Source organism: Musa acuminata, chromosome BXJ2-9 (genome assembly GCF_036884655.1).
Source record: "Musa acuminata AAA Group cultivar baxijiao chromosome BXJ2-9, Cavendish_Baxijiao_AAA, whole genome shotgun sequence".
Taxonomy (NCBI): domain Eukaryota; kingdom Viridiplantae; phylum Streptophyta; class Magnoliopsida; order Zingiberales; family Musaceae; genus Musa; species Musa acuminata.
This window is the reverse complement of record NC_088346.1, coordinates 2360866-2384586: the sequence shown is the minus strand read 5'-3', so window position 1 is coordinate 2384586 and position 23721 is coordinate 2360866. Positions and strand designations below refer to the sequence as shown.

General features: G+C 39.0%; 4 protein-coding genes across 7 annotated transcripts; 1 reads left to right on the top strand and 3 right to left on the bottom strand.

Annotated features, from left to right (window-relative positions):
* Window positions 1-371: 371 nt before the first annotated feature.
* On the bottom strand, window positions 372-3407 carry LOC135622413 (uncharacterized). Its single transcript, XM_065124252.1, has 6 exons — window positions 3249-3407; window positions 3073-3159; window positions 2846-2908; window positions 2599-2700; window positions 837-1095; window positions 372-736 (listed from the first exon to the last, which is right to left on the bottom strand). The coding sequence occupies exons 1-6, from the start codon at window positions 3324-3326 to the stop codon at window positions 627-629; spliced, it is 699 nt and encodes a 232-aa protein (XP_064980324.1). The 5' UTR covers window positions 3327-3407; the 3' UTR covers window positions 372-626.
* Window positions 3408-3744: 337 nt separating this feature from the next.
* On the top strand, window positions 3745-10536 carry LOC135622412 (ATP-dependent zinc metalloprotease FTSH 8, mitochondrial-like). The gene is made up of 8 exons (XM_065124251.1): window positions 3745-3946; window positions 4036-4270; window positions 4374-4445; window positions 5602-5735; window positions 7493-7978; window positions 8222-8989; window positions 9440-9667; window positions 9888-10536. The coding sequence occupies exons 1-8, from the start codon at window positions 3887-3889 to the stop codon at window positions 10332-10334; spliced, it is 2430 nt and encodes an 809-aa protein (XP_064980323.1). The 5' UTR covers window positions 3745-3886; the 3' UTR covers window positions 10335-10536.
* Window positions 10537-12833: 2297 nt separating this feature from the next.
* LOC135621919 (laccase-4-like) lies at window positions 12834-15175 on the bottom strand. The gene is made up of 5 exons (XM_065123545.1): window positions 15022-15175; window positions 14789-14940; window positions 14446-14690; window positions 14239-14367; window positions 12834-14125 (listed from the first exon to the last, which is right to left on the bottom strand). The coding sequence occupies exons 1-5, from the start codon at window positions 15133-15135 to the stop codon at window positions 13026-13028; spliced, it is 1740 nt and encodes a 579-aa protein (XP_064979617.1). The 5' UTR covers window positions 15136-15175; the 3' UTR covers window positions 12834-13025.
* A 958-nt stretch (window positions 15176-16133) lies between these two features.
* On the bottom strand, window positions 16134-23697 carry LOC135622410 (factor of DNA methylation 5-like). Of its 4 annotated transcripts, none has more exons than XM_065124242.1 (7): window positions 23319-23697; window positions 19436-20339; window positions 18602-18783; window positions 17644-17733; window positions 17255-17542; window positions 16896-17108; window positions 16134-16524 (listed from the first exon to the last, which is right to left on the bottom strand). In XM_065124242.1, the coding sequence occupies exons 2-7, from the start codon at window positions 20325-20327 to the stop codon at window positions 16297-16299; spliced, it is 1893 nt and encodes a 630-aa protein (XP_064980314.1). In that variant the 5' UTR covers window positions 20328-20339; window positions 23319-23697; the 3' UTR covers window positions 16134-16296. The 4 variants fall into 4 exon arrangements, with proteins under 4 accessions (XP_064980314.1, XP_064980313.1, XP_064980316.1 ...); XM_065124241.1 differs by having other exon boundaries at window positions 23411-23697; XM_065124244.1 differs by having other exon boundaries at window positions 23421-23697.
* Between the last annotated feature and the right edge of the window lie 24 nt (window positions 23698-23721).

The window sequence follows — 23721 nt, the reverse complement described above, 5'->3', positions numbered from 1 at the left end:
CCACGGAGGGTAAAGATAGTAGTAATATATTGAAGATCAGCGGTCAATCCTAACCCCTAAATAAGGTGCAAGAAAGCTGGCAAGAACAAAGCTGTAGATGATGTGTCCAATCATCGTCTTGTTCCTCCTGTCATCTTAAAATTGATGACATGCTTTTCTTGCACCAACACTTTCAACTTGAAGAACACGGAAACACCAGCAATCCACTTTATACTAATAGTTCAAAACTATTAAGTTAATGAATCTGTTATTTCACCAACCATATCTCCTGCATAATTATGAAGCTGATATACAAAACACAAAATTATCAGAAAGGTTTGGATCACAAGGAACTTTTGCCATTAGCATCCTATGAAAACACTACAGAATGGTTGACAATCATAAACATCAAGGTTTTCTATAAAAAATTCTTCTAATTCAGAATTATTTAGTCATAAACACTTAGCTGCCTAAATCTCACACAAATTTCCCATCAAAACTTCATGTTCATGTGGAGGATTCCAACTCACACCATTTCACTTCCAACTTTACAACAATGTAAAACCAGATGTCAAGAAGTTGCATCCCACCATTGTGTTCGGCTGTCATGAAAAAAAAATACAGTTTTCTCAGTCGTGTAGTCCAAGCTATCGAAGACCTTGACATATCAAGTATATCTCTCTTGAGCAAGATCTGGTCGCCTTGGGCCTTAACCATGACACTTTTGTGAAACGCAGTTTGCAAAATTTCATGAATCCTGCAACCATCAATCCAAAACTAAATGCCTAAAGGTGATCCGAAAATTAATATGCAATCAACAAGGCTTGTATGCATTGCATACTAGGGAGTGTATGTACCTGCATTTTCTTCACTCTCGAGAAGTTTAATCACAAGGTTGCCCCCTCGTCGAAGAACACCAACTTCGTTTGCATCGAGACCTGTGCTGTTGAGGTGTAACTCTGTATTGGAATCACCAGCTGAGCAAGGTAAAGGTACCTTACCAATAGCCAATGAGAGCGCGCGCATGCCAAGCTGACAGGATAGAGCAGTATCTTTTGCCGTGATCCCAGAAACTGTTGGACACATATCCGATAATATCACTGAAAAACCCCTTTCCTGAAAAGCATATATGTAACCACCAATGACTCATCTTCGGTTCCGAAGAAACTACTACACAGATGGAAATTCTTATTATTTGAGATACAAAAAAGGCGCCAGCAGACTCATGATTAAATTGTGATATGATATCTACAGCCACAGATGGACTCTCTTTTGTTATTTGAAAAGACAAAAAGAGGTGCTGATGGACTTCAAAAGCATGATATGACATCTAGAAAGTGAAAGGCACAGGAGATAACCATTACCCCTATGGTCCGACTTACATGAGTTATTTTCAAGACTGTAATCACAGGTTATTAACCAGGGCCTCAGGCCTCAATGTTATACAAAGAACAAAATAGGAAGAGATTGACTGAATACAAGAGGAGATCACAGTAACTGCAATAAGAAGAATATTGAGAAGCTGATGTTGATTGTAGTTTTCAGAAACCTAGATAAGGGCATTTAAGGCGAGAAATGAACGATGACAAGAAAACAGTCCATGGTTTCTCTCAAGATATTCAAATGTCAGGGGAGTTGAAGCATTTGTGTGCAAAAAACAGACCTAAAACACACTAAGATGCCTTATGATGTAATAATATATCATAGTAGCATGATCCACAGAGGTCTTGGTTCATAGCAATATCAACATCAACAATAGGATATAATTAAAATGCAATAATCATTGGTCAAATCAGATATCAACAAGACTTCTAAACTTCCAGTGACTTAAACAGGAGTCACAAAGGAAGTAATTTTAAGTTATCAATCTAATCCTCTTTGTAGGATTCCTTATCTTCCCTCCCTCCAAATGTTCCCAACATTATCGACACCCAATGACTTCAATTAGGGGGACAAACTACCTGCATTTGTTCAACAATTTAACTGGTTCACATATATAAAAGAAACACATCCATTCCATATGGATTGAGATTAAAAGAGAACAAACACCACATCCAGCTCTACAGAAGCTGCTATACCCGTCTAGGAGTTTCACCCATATCCCAATGTCAAGCTGTTCTTGTCCATAGGACCATAACCAATGCATATGTGCTGAAAATAAAATGGCATTTCGTGTCCTCTTTTGGAACAGTGCTGCTGTATATGTCTAAATATTCCTAAGTAGCTAATTCAAGTGTTCCCACCCAAATTGGATAAGAAACACTAGTTTTGCAAATCACTGAACAGATGAGAAGTACTGACACCACACTAATCTACAAAATGGAGTTGTTTTATATCCAAAATCCTCTCATTCATCCACTACATGGGCTACTGTATACATAGCTAATTTTCCTTCATCTATCTGGTTGCTCTTATTATGACTAAGACTATGTTGATGGAATGGTCCCACTGATATAAGGCATCAACCGCATACAAGTTTTTCAAAAGCAAGCCGAAATTAAAAATTCTGAGCAACTAGAGAATGTAATTTCATAACAAAATCTGCATTATTTTGGCACTTGAAAGATACTAAAAAATGAAAATCATCATGCAAGCCCAAAACTAAGAAACAAATGATACCTGAGGAGACATTGCTCTCACTTGCTCCTTCAACAGGCTCATTACATCCGCACAAACTGTTCTGACCCGAGAATCACAATGAGAAGAGGGAGCCTTCATTTTCTGCCCAGCAATAAAAAACAAAACGCAATAAATAAAAAAGGATGTCTACAAAGATCCATTAAACCATGCCATCAATCTAATCCATTTTTTCATCAGCATTTTCATAGATGTCCACAGAAAACCGAAGCAGATTCATGTAAGCAACCTTCAGATCAATACCCACGACCGCCCCACCCTTTTCCAGGGCACCCAAGCTCTGGCATGCCACCTAGCAACACTAAAAGATCACTTCTTTAGAACATTTATCGTGACAAAAACCTCATAACAGGACTATATTACAAACGTATTCCGAAGTGTAATGATATACTTTAGGAGGAGAAAATAAAGGAGGTAGCTTCCGAGACGAATAGAAGGAATCCCAGGGGGCGGTACCTGAAGCCAAGCACCGGGAGCGCATCCAAGATCCAGAACCGAAGCCCCCGGAGTTATCAGTTTATGCTGCTTCTGCATCTGTAGAAGCTGAGAAGACAAAGGGAGAGTATACAAAGACATAGGTTTTGATTCGAACCAAAAAGATCTCAACCAGGAGGGGTACGAGGAGGAGAAACCTTGAATGCTGATCGAGCGACATAGCCGAGGCGCTGAGCCTCTCTGTAGAAGAAGTCCGGAGCCCCGGCACCGCTCATCGTCGCCGTCTTCCCTCTTTCCCCTCCCACGGCGATGACAAGACCCGTCAGACCTGTGAGGGTTTGAGGAACCCCGCGATAAATGGGCCGGGTCGATGTGAGAGACTTACAGGCCATGACCCGACCCACATCTGACGTAAGAGATGGAAGTTGTGTACCGACATAAGCCAGACTCACATCAAGCAGATGTGGTGAGGAAGGGCAGTGCGAATCTCAACGTGCACCACATCTCGCACTCCCGTGAGTTAAGTCGAGTGTCAAAGCATCACCCACACCCTCCGATCGTGACTAAATTCGATCATCTAATTTTCGTGTCTCTATCCTATCCGTCCATTTGAGCCGAAGTCCAAATCACGTCTCGCCTCATTTGTTGTCGTAGTCGTAGTCATTGTCGCTGCAAATAAAATTCGCGGTACGCCTCGGGGCCGCTCCCCCTTTTCGTCGATACTACCCCAAAAACTCCCCTCGCATCTCCTCGTTGCCTCCTCAATCCAATCCCTGCTCGCTGCCCCATCTCTCCCGAAGGTTTCTTCCCATTTCATGCGCGACTTCCCGGAAAGATGAACTTCTCCGGCCTCGGGCGCTCCCTCTTACGATCGGTGCGTTCCCGATCACCCAAGGTACGGCGGTCCTCCTCCCCCCTTCTTGCCACTTTCTACTGCGAGACCTATCATTTTGTGCATGTAACTATTGGGGTTCGGTCGTTAAGGGTGCTCTGTCGGGTGGCTATGGCGCGCGGCCTGTGATTTCTAGCGAAGTGCTCCTGCAAAAACCTTGCATTGGACGCGATATCACCGCCGGTATAGGGCTTCTTAGGGGTTACTTGACTTCGGTGGGGGCCAATAAGGCGATCGGCGTGGGGAGCCATCTCTCGCATTGGAGGTTCCTGCTTGCGAATCCTAATTTCAGGCGATTCTTCTCTAGTGGCTCCCCCAAAAAGAAAAGTATTGACCTTTGGATGACATTTGATTTCTTTGTGCTTCTTCTTTCTTTTTTAGTCTGGCAGCTCTTTATTTTAAAAAAAAAATTTTTTTTTGTTATTTTTAGATTACGAGAATTACTATCCAAGGGATAAGAAGGAAATCCCCAAAGACTCCAGCAACAAATCAGATTCCAAAGGTATGCAACGTTCAAATTATAGTTTGTAATTCCAGATTCAGCTATCACTAATTTTAGAAAGAATTGTAATTTTTGGAGCGTCAGAGTTGGAGTCAGTTCATTGGCTGTGCAACTAATCCTTTTACATGGAAATTAGTTCAAATCCATGACTACAATTTGCCAAAAAATGATCATCATTGGTGTACTTTATCATGCCCTGTATGTTTGATTCTTGCAAAATTTCCTCATCTTCAATAAAATTAGTTCAAAGGGAAGATTATAGTCTGTCTGAAAAAGATCTTCTTTTGGTATGCTTCGACATATGCCATATGTCTAATCGATGCGCAATTTCAAGTTTTGTTCTATGTGTCAAAGAATATCTCCAGAAGTAGCCACTGGTTTTCTTTGTTAGATGTGTTTTCTATGTTTAGCAGGAACCTAATTCTTTGATGGTATGAGCAAGTTGTTGATGTATTGGAGCCTGTTAATTCGAAATATGTAATCCATGAATGTGAATGTGCACACACAATGAATTATCTAATATGGTAATGATGATGAAAAGGATGCTATGCACTAAGGATAGAAAAATTAGGTATTGTTGCTTGAAGGCATTGATATCTGTTTTATACCTGACAGACCTTGTTTTAAATGCCACTTACAATAAGTGATAAAAGCTCTCTGGTTCAAAACACACCAAGCAGAATAAATGCTCTTAGGATGAATTAAAAGAAACAATAGTATATGGAAGAGAAAATAAGAACAAAGTTTTTGTCCTGTTAACCATTCCCCAATTTCCCATAGCATTAGATCTTAATTTTCATTTTGCCATTCTTCTTGGGCCATTATTAATAGATCCACATTCATCAAGAAATATTACCAGCAAGCTTCTGGGAGTTATTGAACGATTGTACAATATGTGTCAGACGTATATATTATTTCTATAAGATGTGATACCTACATGTATCATCGTATTCATATTCAAGAAGCTTCCAGGAGTATGTAGGATTGAGAAATAACTGCCTGACAGTATATGTCTTCAAAATATCCACTTTCGTATAAACTGATGATCATCTATTATTAACACTATATATTCTTTATTTCTGTTCAGAATTTATGGTGTGCTTCAAGCAATTTACTTATTATTAACAGTATATATTACTCTTTTAATTATTCCCAGGGGATTCAAGCACAGAAGATCATGGGAATTTCCAGGAGAATTTTATGAAGCAATTGCAGAATTACATAGCTCCTCTTATATTTATTGGCCTGTTGCTTTCATCTTTTTCTGCTGGTACATCTGACCAAAAAGAGGTTAGACTTCCAGTCTAACCATCTAAATGCTTTTGTTTTTATCCAGTAAAAATTTCTTTTCTCTGTAAAGTGTTTTGGAAATGTTTTCAGTCATTTTCTGTTATTTGATTCTACACAACTTTCCTATGTTATGACGAAGTTCCAATAGTTGAAACCAAATATTTTGTTGCACTAATTTTCTGGAATCCCTTTCCATAAAATGATTAGGAGGTAATTATACATTTTTGTGTCTGGGCCTCTTCTCTATATACTGATACATAAACATCATTATCTCTATCTGAATCTTAGGAAGTAAGTGTCTCGGTCTTTGAGTCTTTTTCAGAAACGTGATTGCTTGGAAAATCTAATTATGCTGCCATCTTATTCCTATATTTCTTGTAGATCTCATCATAGTAACCTCCTGCAGTACTGATAGAAGTTTTGGCCTTTCTAATTCTTTAGGTCTAGGTGTTAGAAATACTTTACCCCAGGATCCAACTTCATGCTGCATGCTTGACATAAAATTAAAAAGATTTTTTTTTTGTAATTGTTAATACACTAATTCCCAAGGATTGGTCACTTACCACTATGAACAATTCTGCTTAGTATGCATCATATTATACTGTAGAACAGAAAAGTTTTTTTTTGTGCTCATAGGTTGCTTTAACTTGTGAGGCTACAAATATTGATCAACTTATGCTTATTTTCATTTTCCTTGCTTGGCATCTGTATTATTATAATCGGTAAAGGTGAAGTTATATAATCTTGTTTATCTAGCATATCAGATGACGTAACAGTATTTGTTTCTGGGACAGTGTTAATTAATGATCTCCATGAGTTTATTCACATTATTTTTTGAGGACTGAAGTATTGGTACCTAGTACATGCTACAAACACAAGCCATTGAGGGAATGCACCATCTTGGATTGGTAATCTTCGAAGCACTTTTCCATTCCATTTGTGGATGAGTAATGGAAAATGACATGGCATGTGTGTGCATAGTAAATTTAATAAAGAGCCAATGACTGACACATTTCGTCTTTTGGATTCTTTTATTTTTGCAATAATGAAGTGCCTTAAAATGTACTACATCCAAAGGTGTTCTTGGTTTTTACATTCCTATTTTTTTCTGTATAAGTTTCTGCTTTTATTCATCTTAGTTTATCAATAAAGCTGATTGCAAGCATCTTTAGTTGCTCTATTCGAGTTGCTCTCAACTTTGCTAAATTTTCTCTTGTATATTATCTATGTACTGATGATTTTTAGCAGTTTCTCTTTTTAATTGAGCAAGAGCTTTTCCTGCAGTTAGCATCGTTGTTTGTCAAGTTATGGTTCATAAGAGGGAGTTCAGGGCCTTTTAGGCTGGTTGATGCAAGAAGTTCTTGATATTTGCTGCAAAAATTGAGTGATATTTGATAGCCACTGTGGATAGACACTTAATTGTCGGTTACCTTTCTCGTGTCTGAAGTCCACTAGCACCTCATAATTTTTGTGATAGTTCCTGCTGTCCTGTTGAGTCTCAGTGCATCAAAAATTCCACAAACATGTGAGCTATTACCTTTTCTCATTCTAGTAAATACCATTTTTTATCGATCACATCAGCTCTTTTATATTTAATATGATTATTGGTTTCTGCTTTGCCATCTTGGAACGCTGATAAATGACTATTTGGTAAAAATTAGATTACAAATATATAATGTAGTACTTATATGTTAAGACTATGTTGAGTTCTATCATGGTAAATATTTCCCCCTGATGCAGATTCTTCTTTCTTGCAGATTAGTTTTCAAGAGTTCAGAAACAAGCTATTGGAACCAGGTTTGGTTGATCATATTGTTGTATCCAATCGATCAGTTGCCAAAGTTTATGTCAGGAGTGCTCCTCAAGCAAACAATCAGAAACAGGACAATGAAATTAATAGTCCAAAAACAGATGTTCCCAGCAGACGTGATCCTGGCAGGTACAGATACTATTTCAATATTGGAAGTGTGGATTCATTTGAAGAGAAGTTGGAGGAAGCACAGGAAGCATTGGGCCGAGATCCACATGACTATGTTCCTGTAACTTATGTCTCTGAAGTAATTTGGTATCAGGAGCTTCTGAAATTTGCCCCAACGGCCTTCCTTTTGGGTCTTCTGTACTTCATGGGGAAAAGATTACAGGGTGGATTTAGCATAGGGGGTGGTGCAGGAAGGGGAAATCGAGGTATATTTAACATTGGAAAAGCTCATGTGACCAAGATGGATAAGAATTCGAAAAATAAGGTAAGAATGCCAGGTGAAGATTTGTTGGTAGTTCTAGTTGTACTTTTAGCTTTCTATTGATCAAGTGAAAAGCACAGAGTTATTTTTTCTTGTTGTATTTGTCAATGATATTGAGTAACCAACAATTACATTTGTGTGTACTTGTTGCTCATCTCTCAATAGAAAGAACTGCTTGCAAGACCTATATTCTTTTCTCATATGTAATGGTGTAACTGTCCTTATTTCTCCCAATGTGTAAACCAGGTGTATTTCAAAGATGTTGCTGGCTGTGATGAAGCCAAACAAGAAATAATGGAGTTTGTGCATTTCCTGAAAAATCCTAAGAAGTATGAGGAACTGGGAGCTAAAATACCAAAAGGTGCCCTTCTTGTAGGTCCTCCTGGTACAGGAAAGACGCTTCTTGCAAAAGCAACTGCAGGCGAATCTGATGTACCGTTTCTGTCAATTTCTGGTTCAGATTTCATGGAAATGTTTGTTGGTGTTGGACCATCCAGGGTAAGAAACTTGTTTCAAGAAGCAAGACAGTGTGCCCCTAGTATAATTTTCATTGATGAAATTGATGCTATCGGTCGAGCAAGAGGTCGTGGAGGTTTCTCAGGTTCAAATGATGAACGAGAAAGCACGCTGAATCAGTTGCTTGTAGAGATGGATGGGTTTGGAACCACCTCTGGAGTGGTTGTACTTGCTGGTACCAACAGACCTGATATCTTGGATAAGGCTTTATTAAGACCTGGCCGATTTGATCGTCAAATTACAATAGATAAACCTGATATTAAAGGCCGCGAGCAGATTTTTCGCATTTATCTTAAAAAGATTAAGCTAGATAATGATCCCTCATTTTATTCCCAAAGATTAGCTGCTCTTACTCCCGGATTTGCTGGAGCTGACATTGCCAATGTTTGTAATGAGGCTGCTTTGGTTGCTGCAAGAAGTGAAGAAACACAGGTTACAATGCAGCATTTTGAGGCTGCTATTGATAGGATCATTGGTGGATTAGAGAAGAAAAATAAGGTAATTTTTTCTTCTACCTTATTGTTTTTCTTAAGAAAATGTTTCTTGTTTGTATTGACTCTTGTTCTCTTCAGATATGTTAAACCTTATTCTGTAGATTGTCTTCTTTTTTACCTTGTTACAAATATAAGAATCAAGAGTTAAACTTATCTTACTTAAAGAATAAGTGACGACATTTTGTATGGTTATCGTGCAGCAATTCGTAAATTTACAAAAACTGTCTATGTGTTTTGGATTTCATTAGCTATTTGATGACTTTGTTATGTGGAAAATGATGCCATAAATATTTAGTCATGCGGCTATTGAGCCATGGTGTTGTTTTCCTTAAGTGAGTATCAATATTCTTTTTAGCAGGTTGAGGTGGTGAGTTGATTACCGAACATGTTAGTATTGCGTGGTCTAAGAATGTCTTCACACATGAAAACTTATCTGTGCTTGTCTGTACTCTAGGTAATTAGCAAGTTGGAACGCCGAACTGTTGCTTACCATGAAGCAGGTCATGCTGTTGCCGGATGGTTTTTGGAGCATGCAGAGCCCCTCCTCAAAGTAACAATTGTTCCTCGTGGTACTGCAGCTCTGGGCTTTGCTCAATATGTACCTAATGAGAACCTCCTAATGACTAAAGAGCAGCTCTTGGACATGACATGTATGACTCTCGGAGGCCGTGCATCTGAAGAGGTGCAAAGTGTCCCTCTTGACAGATATGCTTCTTGGAATTTTTTTCTATTAATGAGTTTCGTCGATGTTAAATTCTAGATCTATTTTCTATTACACTTGAAGTAATTCATATAATCTTTGGATGGAGTCCGTGGCAAATTCTCTTTTGTGATTTTAGAGGTAGCCTCTTCACAAATGATTAATAAAAGCTAGCGGAGAATGATTGTATTGGTTGTTTCAGGTTTTGCTGGGGAAGATCTCCACTGGTGCGCAGAACGACCTGGAGAAAGTGACGAAAATGACTTATGCCCAGGTTGCAGTATATGGTTTCAGCGACAAGGTTGGGCTCCTCTCTTTCCCCCAGCGAGAAGATGGTTTCGAGATGACCAAGCCTTATAGTAGCAAGACTGGAGCCATCATCGACAACGAGGTGAGGGAATGGATTTCCAAGGCCTACGAGAAGACGGTTGAATTGATAAAGGAGCACAAAGATCATGTGGCACAGGTTGCCAAGCTGCTGCTTGAAAAGGAAGTCCTGCACCAGGAAGACTTGGTGCGGGTCCTGGGAGAGCGGCCATTCAAATCGAGTGAGCCAACGAATTATGACAGATTTAAACAAGGTTTTCAGGAGGAAGAGGAAAACAAGAGCAGCCTCGAGACACTTGACGACGAGGTCGTTCCTACATAAGCGTATGGTTTTCTGTAGTGTATTCAGATGCTACTTCTATAGATGCTTGTTCATCTTTCCGGATCCAAAATAAATGTACAAATCTGCATCCACATTCATAGAATAAAAAAAAAAGGGTTGGGTGTAACTTTTTTACTAAGTTAATGTACGTGAGGTCGAGATGCTCCTCCCCCTTTATGGTGGATCGATCCACATTGGATCAGCAGTTCTTCTTTTGGTGTTGATTTCACTTTGCCTTGCTAGTGATACAGGGTTTGGATGAGGCACGACCTGTTTGCTAATGCATCCTTCGATTACATAACCATCTGTCCACATATCCACTATTTTGGATTCTGTGGTTATGATCTTTGTCGACCTCTTCTCTTCTGAGGGAAGATGATGAAATGGATCTGATCCATGAATTGAAGGTGTTTTGGCCTTCTGCCTTGTGTATTAATTCAACAGGAGGCTTGTTTTTTCTCATTTTTTCTTTTTGTTTTCTTTTCTTGTTATTTGGCAAACGCGAAACATGAGATGGGGGCATAAGAGAAGAGGAAATGGTTTCCGGAGCAAAAGAACAAGCACGTATGGATATGACAATCCTCAACAAGGAACAAATCTTGGCTTCTTGAGGATGGATTCAATGGGGGTTTTGTTTCCGTTTGTTTTCTTTTTTTCACCAGAGAAAATTTACTTAATCCATATTGATTAATTTAGGAGATTTTTATTGATAATCTATTTTTACTATTTATAATCTCATTTTAATAACTTATATTATTTCTAAGATACCCTTCTACAAAAGTATATAAATACTTTAAATGTACCAATTAATTCCAACACTTTTTCAACCTATTCCATCTGACTTTTTTTTGTTTCTTTCTGATCTTGTTCTTTTTCTTTAGCTTTTGCAATCTCCTCTTAGTCGCTTTTTTCTTCTCCTAATTGTCGAAAATGGTCGGAGAGAATATAGTGATGTCGGACGAGAGTGATAGAATGTTTTTTTTTATAATAAAAGAATATATAAAAAATAAAACATAATAACTAAAAGATAATAGAAAAACAAATTGATAAGTATTAGACTCGCTTAGAATTATGAGAATACTCCCGAAATGAAACCTTGTACCTTCACATGTGGTATGTAGACGATGAAATCATATTATTGGAAAACAAATGAAGCATTCCATGATGAATTCATACCATGGAAACCTTGTACCTTCGTGTGACACGTGGATGATACAATCATATTATCGCAAAACAAATAAAGTCTTACTTCATGGAATCATACCATCACAAAATAAATGTGGCTTCGCACCAATGACACTCAAGGTAAGGAAAAGAACTCATTTCATCGATCCATTTTTGATTTATTTGCATTACAATATTCTTACCCCTTTTATAGGCTAAATTACAAGGAAAAAAATAAAAAAAATAAAAAATTATAATTGAATCAAATCAAATATATGATTTGATCTTTTCGATAATATTCTTGATTAATATGCTTATATTCTTATAAGATCAATCTTGATTATTAATTATGAATCTTCAATCATAATTATAATTTAATTGTTTTAAAAAATTCATATTTTCTTCTTCCTGAAGTAAAGTAGGAAACTATATCAAAATTATTAGTATGTTATCAAAATTATCACGTGACAATTTATGATATACAAAATAATCTTTAAACTAATCAAATTTATTTGAATAAAAGATAGATAAAATTAATCTACATCATAAAACCTCACCTCCAAGTTCATATAATTGAGATATGATCGATCTAGAACATTTTAACTAAACTAAGAACTATGATATCAAATATGATGTAGGATGATAGATTTTTTTTTTTTGATAATAGAGAAACATAAAGGAGAGGAATAGAATATAATAATAGAAAGATAATAGAAAAATAAATGGATAACTACTTAACTCACTCTAGCTCAAGAGAATATCCTCCAGATGAAAGTCTCGTACCTCCGTAGGTGGACAATGAAATGGTACTATTAGAAAACAAATAAGTAATATCAATAATATTACTTATCGATATGCTTCCATCCTTGTAGAGATTAATCTTCACAAAAAATTTTATCGTGATTTATAATTTTCAATCATAATCATAATTTATGTTTTTTCAAATCCTTTTGATATTTTTTTTCTTAAGTAAAGGAGAAATCTAGACGAGAATTATTTAGTATATTATCATGTGGTAACTCAAAAAAACTTTAAATTAATTAAATTTATTTAAATAAAAGATAGACAATATTGATTCAACATCATATCATATGGCTAGGATTGTGATATGAAAGGATGCTCATGATGGTTATATAAAGTAATAATAATCGAGAGATTAAACATGATTGATGATTGAGAAGTTATAAATATTAAAATTATTTTTTATTAATGTGATAGAGTTGACATAAACGTATCGACATTAGATTAAAATGAACCTATAAATAAAATAACATGAACCTATCAACACTAAATTAAAATGCGCATATTAAGCAAATATCAAAATTTTATTATGGAGCAAAATTAGTGATGACATGGATACGTCTTTATTGCCACGTCCTTTTACAAAAAAGAAAAAATAAATCACCTTCTCCACAATTAGGAGCCAAAAAAACCCAATACCAAGCAAAACAAACTCACGAGAACAGACACGAAAAGGGCTTGGGGAGAAGCCTCCCATGGACGAGCCGAATCCAAAGCCCTTGAAGTCTAGCATTTGGGAAGATCCGACGGCGGAGGTGGCAACTTTTGGTGAGGAAGGCTTCCATCCAACACCAACCAGGCCATCTTCAAACCCCAGCTCGTGTGCACCTCCAAGTGGCAGTGCATGAACCACACACCCGGGTTGTCGGCCAGGAAACGGATGGCCACCCAGCCGCCGGCCGGCACCCCTACTGTGTTCCGCTCCACGGGGTCCACCAGGTTGAACTTGGCCGGGTCCTTCGCCGGATCGTAATTGCCGAATCCATGCCCCACGACGAAGAAGTTGAAGCCATGGAGGTGCAGCGGGTGGCTCTCTGCTCCTAGAATGCTGGTGTCCTGCATCACAAGCTCCACACTGGTGTTGAAGGGGAGCACCATTAGCTTCGTCCCGTTGCCCACCAACGTGTTGTTGGGCGGAGTCCCTGTGTAGTTGAACGGCGTCAGCGGGGTGACGGGGAAGTCCGGCGTGTAGACGCCCCTCGACTGCCCCAGGAAGTGCGCCTGCAGGAGGGCGGTGGTCGGCAGCGCGAAGGAGACGTTGTTGACGGTCGCCGCGAACTTGGTGCCGTTTGGCCCCTGGCACATCTGGTTCTCCGGGCAGGGGCTCGAACCGAGGCCCACGGTGAAGAAGACGTGCCGGTCGACGGCCTGCGGTACATTTGCCGGGAACCGAGCCGTCGCCAGACTCCGTAACTTGCCGGTGAAGTTGGCGAAGAAGGAGGTGTCGTTCAGGGACGGAAGGGTGGGTTTATACAGTGGGAGCTTACTATTGAAGCTGGCCCGGGACGAACTATTGGGATTACGGTACTCGAGGACGCCGGCGACGGTCGAGTTGTCGAATGTGCCAGATCCGGTGACGTATGGGCTGGCGCTCATGAAGAACATGGCATTAGGGTAATCAGGCTTGGCGCGGAGGAGGACGTCGGTGGTTTGGCCTGGTGAGATGAGGAGGGCATCACTTTCGAAGGGCTTCACGTAGACAGCGTCGACATCGACGACGGTGAGGGTGTGGTTGGCGATGCCGAAGAAGAGCTCGTCGTTGAGTGCAGCGTTGATGAGGCGGAGCAAGTACGTCTTCCCCGGTTTCACCTTCAGCTTGAACGTATCTGCATGCATGCATGCATGCGGCAGCGTGCCATCCAGTCTTAGGCGTGGGATGCTACTCTCTCTCTCTCTCTCCGATATATATATCAATCACTTGATTTTAGAGCTTTGATACCTTTAGCGGAGCAATTGTAGAAAGGACCAGGGAGGCCATTGATGGTGTAGGCGTCTGACACATTCGGTCCTCCACCAGTCTCAAGTGCCTGGCTGATGACGGCCTCCGTATCAGCCTTCCACCACTCCCCTGCATCAAGACTAATGGAGTCAATCTATGGCGTCCAAGCATCAAGCCGAGGCTGGTGATGGAAGAGCTCGAGATTACCCAGGATGACGGGGACTTCTTTGTAGGGTTTGGCGAAGGGGTAGGGAACCCCCAGGTGGGGGAGGACGACGATGGGGCCGTAGAGGGTGGCTCTCAGCCACGAGATGTGGGCGTGCCAGAAGAAGGTGCCTCTTTGGCCCACGATGGTGAAGTTGTACACGTAGCTGTGGCCGGTTTGAATCGGGCATTGGGTCACATAAGCCGGTCCATCGGCCCAACCACTTCGCAATTGCCGAATGCCATGCCTGTTTTCTCGAATATTATCGTGCAACGATGGGTCAATTAGAGGCTAATAGATTAAAGCTTGTGGGCTTCGGTTCAGCACAGGAAAGGAAATCCGTACCAATGCAAGGTGACATTGTGCTCGACATGGTTAACCACCTTAACGACAACTCGATCGCCTTCTCTCGCCACTATCTTTGGCCCCGGGAATTGACCATTGACGGTCACAATGGACTTGGTGTGGCACAGTCGTGTTGCATTTGCCATTTGGATCTGCATGTTACATGGTATCGGGATAAGAATAATCTTCCTTACAGTTGCACTGCAATGGAGGAAAGCGAGCTGAGAACACACATCGAACTTGTAATGCCTGGTTGGTGGGGCGACTGCGGCGTCCGAGAGAGCAAGCAACGCGATGCATGAGAGAAGGAAGGCCTTCACGAGGAGGTCAGATGACGAAGAGGCCATCGTTGTTCCTACGGTGAAGCGGGAGAGATGACAGAGAGGAAAAGGATGCTTAATTGGTGGGAATCCATGAGAAGCCAGGAGAAGTATATATAGGTGAACAAGAGACGCAGCATCGGCCTCGTTTGCTGAACTGTTTGGTGGACGACACCACATCGAAGCGATGCTGGTCCATGTTAGCTTCAGAGTATAGGCAAAGTCAACTTACATACATACATACATATCGTCTCTCCGGACTTCACCTTGAAGTTATATTGGTGACATATATATATATATATATATATATATATATATATATATATATATATATATATATATATATATATATATAATTTCTTGATTACCTTCATGAAAATTGTTTATACATATAATATTTATTTACAGGCAGGTAGATGTGGTATCGAAATCAAGATATTGGTGATATGAGGGGGTTGGTAGTTTCAAAGGCGGAGAGAGATGTCCGAACATACTTCACCTAAGTTTTCAATTTATTATTCTTCTTTTAGGGTCACAATGACCTCCAACTGCCAACTCCAAACAAACTTAACCAAGAAGATACTGATTAGAAGATTTCTGAAGTATATGCTTCTCCTTCTCTTTGAAGTCAGATCACAGTCAGCTGCATTGACCACGGGTTGGATTCAACTCAGAATCAAATCGGTCAAGAACCGAAATCAGATCAATGATTTTAAATTGAATCAGAATCAGGTTCCGTTCCTGTTCTTAAACTCTGGAATCGAAACCCAAATCAAAATTTCAAAACCGAAATCAAAATTGATGATTCTAAATCAGTTCCAAACCCCTACACATGACAAGTTTATCACTTCCTTGGTTTAATAACGATTCGAGCCACCATCATAAAATTCCGATTCCAAGTTCGATATAACTGAGGACAAGGATAAGCAAGACTACAGGGGACACCCATGCCCCGTGCAAAATGTTCAAACCCAGCCATGAAGTTGTGAAGACATTTCATCATATGGCAGGCATAAAGCAGACTCTAAAGCAATTTGAAAAAGTGATTGAAGAGGAAATGGTCCATACTTCTCTACAAGCCAATAATCGTACTATCCGAATCCATATAAAATGCCACAAGAGTCTAGTTAGCACAATTTGCCAACATTTATCTTCGTCCAAGTAGTGGAACTTAAATAAATGTACTTCTCATCGTTTCCGCTTATAGGTCTTCCATTGCTTCAAGATGTAATTTATCACTTCTGTAAGTGTTGCTTTCCGTTCTGCTTTTGAGTTCCAGAGTTCTGGGATGGGATATCTACCACTTGGATTGTACTCGTTCATCTCGAGTAGGGCTGTAGTTACAGCTTTGTAGACTGCATCACCCAATTCCTCCTTTAAAGCTCGTAATTTTTCATCATCCTCCTTTATAAATTCCTGCAACAGAATATCAATGTAAGATACGCTCAAAGAAAGTGAAAGCTAAAGATAGAGAACATTAATCTCTCGAGAGATAAAGAATAAAAGAATAAACAAGAACGGAAACTAAATGCACATGCAGCAGGATGACAAGAACGGAGAAATAAAAGAGATTAAGCCCCCTAAATTCCAATCTAGTTATGAACCCACCAAGTTTCCCAGGTTACCACAGCTGCAAGAAAGGTTAAAAAAACAAACAAGAAAACAAAGTGGGAAAAGTTAAAAAAATAAAAATATTATATATCAGTTCCTGTGGTATCCATGTCTTCAGCAGAAAATATTAAATTATGGTTTGGGCAGTCAAAGAAAAAATAATTAGTTATCCAAACCTGAGGCTTTCCATCTGTGTCAACAATTTTGAAGGGATGCCATTCAGGTTTCTTCAGTTCATGTTGCCAGTGAGAGCAATACTCTGCAGCTTTGATTTCTGCTTCATCTTTTGAGAACCTCTGCTTGCATGCAGGAAGAAACGGTCCATCATCAAGTTCACCCATCCTCTTGATGGCAATTAAAGATCGACTACCCAGCAAATCTCCCAGACCCTGTATATGTCAACAGATTTGTGATTATATCCCACAACCCAGATAATCCATGTAGATGAAGACAAAAAAAGGAGATATATACTACTATACAGAGGTCCAATTTGGAAAACAATATTCTGAAGCTAACATGGTTGTGGAAGTCATACTTGTATTAGCGCTTTACGAGCTTCTTGTAGCTCGTCATTGCTCATTCGTTCTTTAACAACCAAAGTCTGATTCAAAGCCTCCAAATCGTCCATTTCTTCAATTTTTTCTTTAAGCTGCTCGCTCATCTCATCAATTTTTTTCTTCACCGTTGCATCTTCGTCTCCTTCCATATGCTTCATAATCTGCAACTGCCCTTTCAACTGTTGTATTTCCAGTTCTAGCTTCTGCTTTTGATCCAGCTGTTTTTCCAGTTTAAGTATTTTCTTGAGAGCAGCCTCCTTTTCCCTCTGTTGAAATCAGTTCCAGACATGTAAAAACACTATTCCTACTGTGAAACAAGTATTGATAGAGAATTCCTGCTAAAGCAATCTAACTGAGAGCAAAACACCTTGTGATCTTCAAGAAGCTTCAACACATTTTCATCAGCTTTCTTCTGTTCCATAGTTGCCAACTGAAGTGAATTATTCTTCATGGCATTCTGCACCAAAATAACAATTCACTAAAAAGTACATATAAGAGTTGTCACAACAGTGATATCATGATGTTTCTCCCCGTCTCAGTTAAACGTGTGCTATTTTTTTATTCAGACAAATATCTGCCAAGCAAATTTTTTAGAAGTGGATGAACAAATGTTATAATTTGCTTTGCGTGGCATATGATGGCCTGACTCATTACTGCAACTTCCAGATCTGCATAGGTTAAAATTAATTAGAATCTAACGCCGTGTAAAGGAAAATTTTTGGATTGATCGTCAAAATAGCTAATGTTTTGCATGTGCTCAATCAAAATACCAAAGATCCCAAGACAGTCTTATTAGTGGTGGATTCATAATGCCTGAGTTATCCCATAATATATTGAAAAAATAAATTAAATAATACCAGGTTATGTAATGTAAACATATCATCGAGATACATGCTCTTAATAATCCCAATGAACACATCCTACATGTTTGATCCACCAATCAAGTCGCACACACAACTCTTCAGCAGCTAAGACATAACCAGCGTCTCTGCTTACAAGGATAAGTTTGCCGACATCGATCCTCCCCAAAAGCCTCGAACACCGGACTACTCTTTTTTCTGTAATTCATTTCTGACCAACAAATGGATGGAAACCGCCAATCTAACATGAAACCAACACAAGCGGTCCAGCTATCTATGTAAATCTCAATAATGCTACCTAGCTGTGGCAACTTACTGCAAAATACTCCATGTACTAGAATAGATTGGCATGTCAATCCAATATTACATTTCAAGTTCAACAAAGTCAAAGGAGCTTGCCAATCAAACAGTTTAAGAACATGAATACTATATATTATAAAAATATTAGATGTGAAAAATTCTTACCTTTTGTCTCTCATCGTCAAGCTTCCTTTTGTCAACATCATTTTGAGCAACCAGCTTATCAAGTTGATTGCGCCTCATTTCAAGCTCTTGTCGCTTGGAATCCAACTCCGACCTTAGCTTTTCGTTCTCAGTAAGTATCTTACGTGAATGATCACGAGCAAGGTGCTGCATTTTTCGAATTTCTGATGCAACAAGGTGTGTTATACAATAAATCATAGATCATGATCCAGTGACAAGAAAAAGGACATGAACAAGCTAAGTGACTGATCCAAATAAGCAGCTAATTATGTGCACACATGCTGATTTAAAAAAATTTGGGCAACATCATTCTCCAAGTGGTAAATTCTAGCTTCATATATCAATATACTCAGATAGCAGAAAAGAATAATCATTTAGTTGCCTCACTCACATAAGAAAGATACATCTGGGCCACATCATTCTCCGAGTGGTAAAGAACCTAGTTCAGCTGACTCATCTTTGACCAACGACATTAGATCACTATAAACCAAGCTACAAGTTCTTTTGGTATTTTACCATATCTTACAAATTGACAATAGAGGTACAATCATGAGATACACTACCAGTAAAAGAAATAACTAAGCTGTACTATAACATAGCATCAAGCCAAAGTTGTGTGCCACAGTGTTTATTTATCCTTTAATATTTTATGACGATGTGTCCATGCTATAAAGGATTGATATTTCTGTTTGTAGTTAAATCAACCATCCCGAACAGGATCAGAAAGCCTTTAGCCATGTAGAATACACTTGACAATTGAGAATTGGCATAATTATGGTGCCCGAAATTTGCAAAAGAGCAAAGGACCATACGAACCTTCATTATAAGCTTGGAGCAAGGAATCTCTCTCTTCCATCATTTTATCTAGCGATATTGTAGTTTCATTGTATTTACACTCTAACTCCTGTAAATGCTTGTTTTTCACTTCAATCTGGCTTGCTAAATTTGCCACAAGCCGATCTGTTTTGCGGGATTCTTCTGTTGCAAGATCAGCAACAGATTTCAGATCACCATTTTTTCGTAAATAATCACCAACAGGACCAGCAGAATTGTAATCATCTGCTCTTGCCACCCAACCATAAATATCAGAACCTCGTTGTTTTTTTTCTAACCAGTTCCTCTTTCCATAATGCTCCGCTTCAAAATTATTTTCAAAAGCCATTGCATCTTTAAAACCAGTCCAATCTTTGGTGAAATCCATGATAGCAATTCCTGTGTGTCCTCTATGGTTCCATAACGGATGAACTTTTAATGGGTGAAATCTGGAAAGCTGCTCCTTCAGTCTGTTTCCACTCTCACCTACATATTGTCCATTCTTAAATTCAGTTGGAACATTAACTACAACACCCATCCAGGGCCAAACAAACTGATCTTCTGATGTGCTTTTAGAAGGCTTAGGCTGGAAAACTACCAGCTGCTCTGATGAACATGTAGTGTCAGTGATGTCATTGTTCAAATATTTTGCCAAGGCACGATGTGTTGCCTTCACTTTTCCCTTCCTGTTGGATGCACCGATGCCAGTTGCATGCTGAAGCAAATCCTTGTAGTTGTAGTCCTGCTTCTTTTTCCCAGCACAAAAGGGACATCTGCATGTTTTGTCTGTGTTTCTCACTATAAACTGTCCTGCTTTAAGCCGAAGGTAAATTTTCTCCTCATACTCTGGAACGTCAGAGTCACTGATATCAGATTCTTCTGAACTCGGATCCATCTGCTGAAGGAACTGAAAAATGAAAAAAGGGCAATTCAAAAAGAGAGTGTCAAGAATAAATTATACACTTGAACAATGGTAAGCATTAATAAATAATATATTAAGGATAAAAGAAATGACATGTAATCCTGAAGAAAGATTCATTGGCCAGCGAGCAATAGCAAAATGATAAAGTGCAAAAATTTGAGTGGAGACAGAGAAACACAAGATCCAAAGTAGACACATAATCTAAAGAATATGAGACAACATAGACTTGAGAAGCAAAATACCTGATGTCAGGATAAACTAGTTTGATAGTGATGCAATATAAAGGCAACAACTCAAAGCTTACATCTCAATACCATCATCCAAATTCACAGAACTGTCAAATGAACCTTGATAACCACCAATTCACTCAAGAACAAAATGACCCATCACTACATAACTACACAGATAGTTCCACTTCCCTTCCCTTCTCAATCATCAGCATTCACCTACAGTAAAATCACCTATGAGCAGCTGCACAAGCCAATCCTTAGTTGCAAAATATGATGAATCTCCTTGCAAATCCAACCCATGATAAGAAGTCATTTACCATGACCTTGGGAGTAATCTACCACAAATTAGGGTAGCAAGTCTGGCTACAATACGGCATATGTAATTCTCATTGCAAAGTCTAGCAGTTTGCGGGGTATCAATGACTAGGAATCAGTTTAAGATGTTAAATTGTGAGAATGTTCAGATAAAACGTTAGAGAGACTATGAAAGCTCATAAAAAATAACAGACAGTAACATATATACTACCAGCAATGATACAACTAGATGACATAGGTCAATATCTAAAATATGCAACAATCTCCGAGACATTTCCACTGCTGTACCGGTTCCTGGACAGACCAGTTCGTACCAGGTATACACTTGGTATGTACCAAAGAGGAAGAGGAAGAGGAGGAGGAGGAGGAGGAGGAGGAGGAAGAGGAAGAAAGAAAAGAAGGCAGTGGAGGAAGAGGAGGAGAAACGGGAAGGAGGAAGAGAAAGGAAGAAAAGGAGGCAGTGGAAGAAAAGAAGGGAAAAAGGGAAAGAGGAAGAAAGAAGAGGAGGCAGTGCACCACATGATCATGTAATCATCAAGAACACAAAAGTCACACAAGTGTCAACATAGATCATCAGATTCACCCTCTAGGTGATGTGGGATCCTAGAGGCATTCTGGACTAGTATGTTGCTGCCACCTTCGATGATGTAAATCTCCACCAGATCATGGTTCACTATGACAAATAATAGTTACCATGTAACCCAACCACCAGGACTAGTCATTGTGCTAATATCATATTTGTCACAACTAAAGACCTAGAATGACATAGGTCAAGCCCGAAAAAAGAGCACTCAGAATTCATTCTTTGGATGTGAATAACCCAAATACCATCTAAAACCTTATTTCATAATCAACCTGGAACCATGTTGAGGTATCATATCTATTCACTAATAGACCACCTACTTTTGACACGAAACATCCCAGTGAACAAGGCTTCAACAAATATGGGATATTGAATCAATTTATACAACCTTATACCAACAATTGAAGAGGCCATTTTCATCAAACTCTTTACACTTTGGCCATAACAAGCAAGTAGCAACCTCTTACCAGTCTATGTTTTTTTCTTTGGCCCAAATGACAATTGGACAAATTTTGAGGCGTATCATTCATCAGAACTTCATTGGACAATCAGCATAACTTACAATTGACTTATAACTAATTCAATCTATTACACTAACTGAAAAAATTTGATGCCAAAAGTTTTACAGAAGATATGCATCTTAAAAAAATTAAACCGCATTGCTGCTCATTACTCACCAAACTAACAATATAAATAAAGATAACAGAAAATAGTAGAAAAACATAAAGTCATTTGGATCAAATATAAGTTTTAATGTTATATGAATAGATCTACGGTTGATTCTACAGTCATCCAAAATGAATAGATCTGGGTTGCTACTTCAGATGTACTAGCTTTTGATTCTTGCATATGCAAGTCCTTGGTCAACCTAAGTTAGTGAGAATTGTAAATCCCAATAAGAAGGGTTTAAAATAAATGAAAAGGACAGATTAAAAAGAACATATAGGTGTCCGTTGTGGTAGAAGGAAGATTTTTGACATTTTCTACTAGCATCAACCTACCTAGACCAGACTATTCCTTTGCAAAGGACAATAAACAAACGAGAGATCCAAAATATAATGTGGAATTATTGTTTTACCAAGATATCATCTATAACTGATCAAACAAGACTAATTCAATAACATCTCTACCGAATAGGATTCACTCTCTCAGCATAACAATGCATGGCGGAAAACAGAGGAAGAAATATATGATGGAAAACGGTCTTTAACAGTCATATAACATGGTGATATGTGTTAATTAAAAACGTCATATATAAAATTACAGCATCTGTTCAGCACCTTACACTTCATAAAAGCTTGATCAAGCAAACCAGATTTAACTTAGTTCTCACTATGGAAGCATAAACATCTAGAAAATATCATCGCATTACAAAAGAGGATACCTAAACAATAACTAAACAAGTCAAAACACATTCATGAGAACATGTTTCATTGTCTCAAATGCAATCCAACAAACATATTTGCTCAATGGCAGTATAAATTAGAATGGAGAAGCAAAAACACTCAAGAGAAGGTGCAATGGGCTCACTATAAACCCATCCGGACGTAACAATTGGATTCTAGAAGCCCAACACGTCTATCCAAACACACACAGACAGCAAAAGATCCACTACAGCAGCATATTCCAGTTGCATATTATCCGCAAAACCACTTATACGCCCGAAAAGTAGAACGATCGGAGGCAAGAAAAGTGAAATAGAGGATCAAAGAAAAGAAGGCACTACCACGAGCGATAAAAAAGCAAAACCACAACAAGACCAAGTTGTTGTATAACCATGGCCGAGAGCAAAAACCCTAAACCGCTAAACCCTACGGCAGGGATCTTTTCTCTTACTTAGAGAAGAGATGAACGACCGAAACGCGCAGCCCTAAGCATCAAACATCTCGGAAATTAGTTGAAATCAAGAAGAAGAGGTAGGTGATCACCGGCTCTAACCAAAGGACAGGATCGTGGGGGGAGGACGGAGAAAAGGGAGAACCGGAGAGAGATCCTTCGGGAAACTAAACTGAATCAAGCATTCAGGATATAAACATCGTTTTGGGGATTAAACGGAACGGGAAGAGAGACGCATGCCGTTCCGTTCCGTCCCGATCAGCATTCTCAAAATACGAAAATGTTGCCCCGGGGAAGGCAAAGAAGGGTAAGTGATGGTTGCTCTAAGGATAGCAGGCGCTCGGGGAATGAAGTACGTGCTTTGCACGTGAGGTATCCAAGATCGGTCGTTCGAGTGTCTAGA